General features: G+C 50.4%; 1 protein-coding gene across 1 annotated transcript; it reads right to left on the minus strand.

The window, feature by feature from the left end:
* Window positions 1–3,210: 3,210 nt before the first annotated feature.
* timm10 (translocase of inner mitochondrial membrane 10 homolog (yeast)) lies at window positions 3,211–3,466 on the minus strand. Its single transcript, XM_078536015.1, has one exon. The coding sequence runs from the start codon at window positions 3,464–3,466 to the stop codon at window positions 3,266–3,268; it is 201 nt and encodes a 66-aa protein (XP_078392141.1). The 3' UTR covers window positions 3,211–3,265.
* Between the last annotated feature and the right edge of the window lie 1,471 nt (window positions 3,467–4,937).

Raw genomic sequence — 4,937 nt, forward strand, 5'->3', positions numbered from 1 at the left:
ACACCAGTTGGCCAGGCTTGGCTTATCAAATGGAGTCGCCCTTTGTGTAACTCCCTTTTAGTTTAGGTCTCTGCAGTCCACAGGAGTCGTTAGCATCTCCTCAGAGATAATGAGGCACAAGTCCCTGCAATACTGCCCTGATAGAGCTTTTGTTTTTTCACAGCTAAACATAGCTTCAGTCATTTTAAAAGGCCGCTAATATTATGTATATTTTATATATATAGTCTGAGGTCTTAGCGCCAAAACAGTCCTCTGCACTATATCTAACCCGTGTTGTACCTGCCCTGGGAGCGTTCGATGCTGACACTGGGTATAAAGTGAGGGGGATGCACTGTCAGGGCAATGTAGTGGGAGCTCTACACTGTATCTAACCCGTGCTGTACCTGCCCTGGGAGCGCTCGATGCTGACACTGGGTATAAAGTGGGGGGAGGGGACACACACTGTCAGGGTAGAGGGAGCTCTACACTGTATCTAACCCGTGCTGTACCTGCCCTGGGAGCGCTCGATGCTGACACTGGGTATAAGGTTGGGGGTGGACACACTGTCAGGGTAATGTAGAGGGAGCTCTACACTGTATCTAACCCGTGCTGTACCTGCCCTGGGAGCGCTCGATCCTGACACTGGGTATAAGGTTGGGGGTGGGGGGGTGGACACACTGTCAGGGTAATGTAGAGGGAGCTCTACACTCTATCTAACCCGTGCTGTACCTGCCCTGGGAGTGCTCGATGCTGACACTGGGTATAAAGTGGGAGGGACACACTGTCAGGGTAATGTAGAGGGAGCTCTACACTGTATCTAACACATGGTATAGCTTTGCAGATTACGATCTCTGACTTAAAAGGGATGAAATGTTACCTCTATGCATACGTTCCTCCAGCATGTGTGAAATCCCAATGGATCAAACTCCTTCCCGTTCATTCCCACTGTACACAATCCCAATGGACCCAGACCCCTTCCCGTTCACTCCCACCGTACACAATCCCAATGGACCCAAACCCCTTCCCGTTCACTCCCACTGTACACAATCCCAATGGACCCAAACCCCTTCCCGTTCATTCCCACTCTATTTGAATGAAGATGCCTGGTACAGTTTTAAGGTGAACTCTCCTTCACTGCCTTCCAATGGTCACCAGCGCCCTAAGCACGTCCTGATGTCCTATTGGGTCTCCTGACGGCAGGAGGGAAAGGGTTAACTATCATGGGTGGCAGTCTACCCCTGGTTCCTTCCTGTTGCAGCTGTCCGTCCAACATTTCTCCCCACCGCTCCGCACTTTCTGATTACCCCTGCACCCGCCTTCAGGCAACCCTTAACCCCCCCCACCCCACCAACAATTTTCCAAAACAGGACTCAAATATGGAGCAAGGGAAGGTTTTGAAGGGATACCAGAGGAATGTTCTTTGAAGGGAAAGTTAGGGGGGGCTAACAAAGTTGGAGGACGTAACAAGCAACGAGGATAAAGGGGAACCTGTGGATGTGCTGTTCTTAAGATTTCCAGAAGGTATTTGACAAGCTGCCACATCAAAAGGTTACTGCGCAAATTAAGTGGTCATGGTGTAGGGGGGGTAACACACTCGTCCGGATAGAGGATTGGTTAGCTAACAGGAAGCAGAGAGTAGGCATAAATGGGTCACTTTCGAGTCGAGTGTCACAGGAATCAGCACTGGGACCCCACAAATAACTACAGTTTATATCAACGACTTGGATGAAGGGACCGAACGTAGGGGTTGCTGAATTTGCTGATGATACAAAGATTGGTAGGTAAGTAAGTAAGTTGTGAAGAGGGCATAAGGAGTCTGCAAAGAGACTCAGGCAGGTTAAGTGAGTGGACAAAAATTTGGCAGATGGGGCATAACGTGGGAAAATATGAATTTGTCCACTTTGGCCGGAAGAATAGAAAAGCATCATGTTATTTAAATGGAGGGAGGTTGCAGAACCCTGCAGTGCAGAGGGATCTGGGTGTCCTAGTGGATGAATCACAACAAGTTAGTATGCAGGTGCAGCAGGTGATTAGGACGGTAAATGGAGTGTTGGTGTTTATTACAAGGGGGACAGAGTGTAAAAGGAAGTTTTTCTGCAGTTGTACAGGACGTTGGTGAGACCACATCTGGAGTACTGTGTACTAGTTTTGGTCTCCTTATTTAAGAAAGGATATAAATGTGGTAGAAACAGTTCGGAGGAGGGTCACTCGGCTGATACCTGGGGTGTGGGGTGGGTGGGCTATCTTATGAGGAAAGGATGGACAAGTTGGGCCTGTATCCATGGAGTTTAGAAGAATAAGAGATGATCTTATTGAAACATATAAGCTCCTGAGGGGTCTTGACAGGGTGGAGAGACTAGAACTAAAGGATACAGTTTGAAAGTAAGGGGGTCTCCATTTTAAGGCAGAGATGAGAAGAAATTTCTTCTCTCAGAGGGTCGCAAGTCTTTGAAACTCTATCCCCCAGAGAGCGATGGAGGCAGGGTCATTGAATATTTTTAAGGCTGGGTTCGATGGATTCTTGACTAACGAGGGACTCAAAGGTTATCGGGGTAGGTGAGATTGTGCAGTTGAGACTACAATCAGCCATAATCATTTTCAATGACAGAACAGGCTTGAGGGGCTGAATGGCCGATTCAATGCTCCTAATTTGTGTGTTTATATGTAGTGATGGGTCTAGAAGGTTGGTCTTCAATGGGGGAGTTAGGGATCTAGAGGGGTAGTCTTCGTTGGGGGAGTTAGGGGATTAGAGGGATGGTCTTCAATGGGGAGAGTTGGGGGTCTGGAGGGATGGTCTTCGATGGGACAGTTAGGGGGTGAGAGGGATGGTCTTCGATGGGAGAGTTAGGGGATTAGAGGGATGGTCTTCGATGGGAGAGTTAGGGATCTAGAGGGATGGTCTTCGATGGGAGGGTTAGGGGATTAGAGGGATGGTCTTCGTTGGGAGAGTTAGGGGATTAGAGGGATGGTCTTCGATGGGGGAAGTTAGGGGATTGGAGAGATGGTCTTCAATGGGGGAGTTAGGGGATTAGAGGGATGGTCTTCGATGGGGGAGTTAGGGGATTAGAGGGATGGTCTTTGATGGGGGAGTTAGGGGATTGGAGGGATGGTCTTCGATGGGGGAAGTTAGGGGATTGGAGAGATGGTCTTGGATGGTATTTCAATGTCGGTCGAGACTCCTCTTCTCAGACCCCGAGCTCCAGCCCTCCACAATGAAAAGATGGCACGGCGTGATTGCGAAAGGTGGAGTTTATTGATCGCAGTTTCCCCATTGGCCCCCGTTCCCTCACTGAGCCACACCGCCCTGCTGCATCCTCTTCATCAGCTCCTCGTCCTGCATGGACAGGTCGGTCAGCTTCTTGCCCATGCGCTCGTGGATGTCCAGATACTTGGCGACGCAGCGGTCAAGGCAAACCGACTCGCCCTTGGACAGCTCAGCCTCCTTGTAGTGAGGTGGCACGCACTTGCGATGGCAGGCATGGGTCATCCTGCAAGGGGTGGGGAGGAATGAAACAGAAAGAAAGATGGGAGCTGAGAGGAATTACCATTCACCAACCTCCTCACCAACCATCACCGTTTGGATTTGACCTCAGAAAAAGGCTGAAAGATTAATATCCCAACATCCCTTCCCTCTCTGTTAGGAACAGTAACGTTACATTGGTGAGGAGTCAACTATGTCATCAATGTCCCAGTATTGTGGTACCAGAAAATGGCCACCCTCTAATCCCCTAACTCTCCCATCGAAGACCATCCCTCTAATCCCCTAACTCTCCCATCGAAGACCATCCATCTAATCCCCTAACTCTCCCATCGAAGACCATCCCTTTAATCCCCTAACTCTCCCATTGAAGACCATCCCTCTAATCCCCTAACTCTCCCATTGAAGACTATCCCTCTAATCCCCTAACTCTCCCATCGAAGACCATCCCTCCAATCCCCTAACTCTCCCATCGAAGACCATCCCTCTAACCCGCTAACACTCCCATCGAAGACCATCCCTCTAATCCCCTAACTCTCCCATCGAAGACCATCCCTGTAGATCCCTAACTCTCCCATTGAAGACCATCCCTCTAGACCCCTAACCCTCCAATCAAACAAACCTAAAATGGCTAACTGGTGTTTGTGGGTTATTTTTATAGATCGAGGGACAGAGAGGGACAAAGGGAAGAGACAGCCCAGCAAATGAGTGAGACACACAGACTGAGAGGGTGGCCAAGAGACAGGCAGCAATAAAAGGATATTGGGCATTGCACATGGGAACAGGAAGAGGCCCATTCAGCCCTCGAGCCTGCCCCGCCATTCAGTGAGACCATGTCTGATCTGTGACCTAACTCCACATCCCCGCCTCCGCTCCATATCCCTTAATACCATCGGATAACAAAAATCCATCAATCTCGGATTTAAAATGAACCATCAATCCGGCATCGATTGCTGTTTGCGGGGGAGAGAGTTCCAAACTTCCACCTCTATTGTGTGGAGACGTGTTTCCTAATTTCACTCCGGAAAGGTCCGGCTCAGATTTTCAGACTCTGTCCCCACCCCTCGCCCCCCAACCAGTCCTCGACTCCCCAACCGGTGGGGGGGGAATAGTTTCTCTCCATCTAACCAGGGCTTTGTTCATTCTGGGCATCGGCTGTTTATGCCTTGAGTTGACTCTGAGGTCATGCAGAGGGTGAAGGGTCGATCACGGATCCCACCGCTCAGCGCATTTCGGAGGGTCAACGATGAGGGAGCACTACATTGTCGAAGGGTCAATACTAAGGGAGCGCTGTATTGCTGGAGGTCAGTACTGAGGGAGCGCCGCACTGTCGGAGGGTCAGTACTGAGGGAGCGCCGCACTGTCGGAGGGTCAGTACTGAGGGAGCGCCGCACTGTCGGAGGGTCAGTACTGAGGGAGCGCCGCACTGTCGGAGGGTCAGTACTGAGGGAGCGCCGCACTGTCGGAGGGTCAGTACTGA

This window comes from Cetorhinus maximus, unplaced genomic scaffold (assembly GCF_964194155.1).
Source record: "Cetorhinus maximus unplaced genomic scaffold, sCetMax3.hap1.1 HAP1_SCAFFOLD_825, whole genome shotgun sequence".
NCBI classification, from domain to species: domain Eukaryota; kingdom Metazoa; phylum Chordata; class Chondrichthyes; order Lamniformes; family Cetorhinidae; genus Cetorhinus; species Cetorhinus maximus.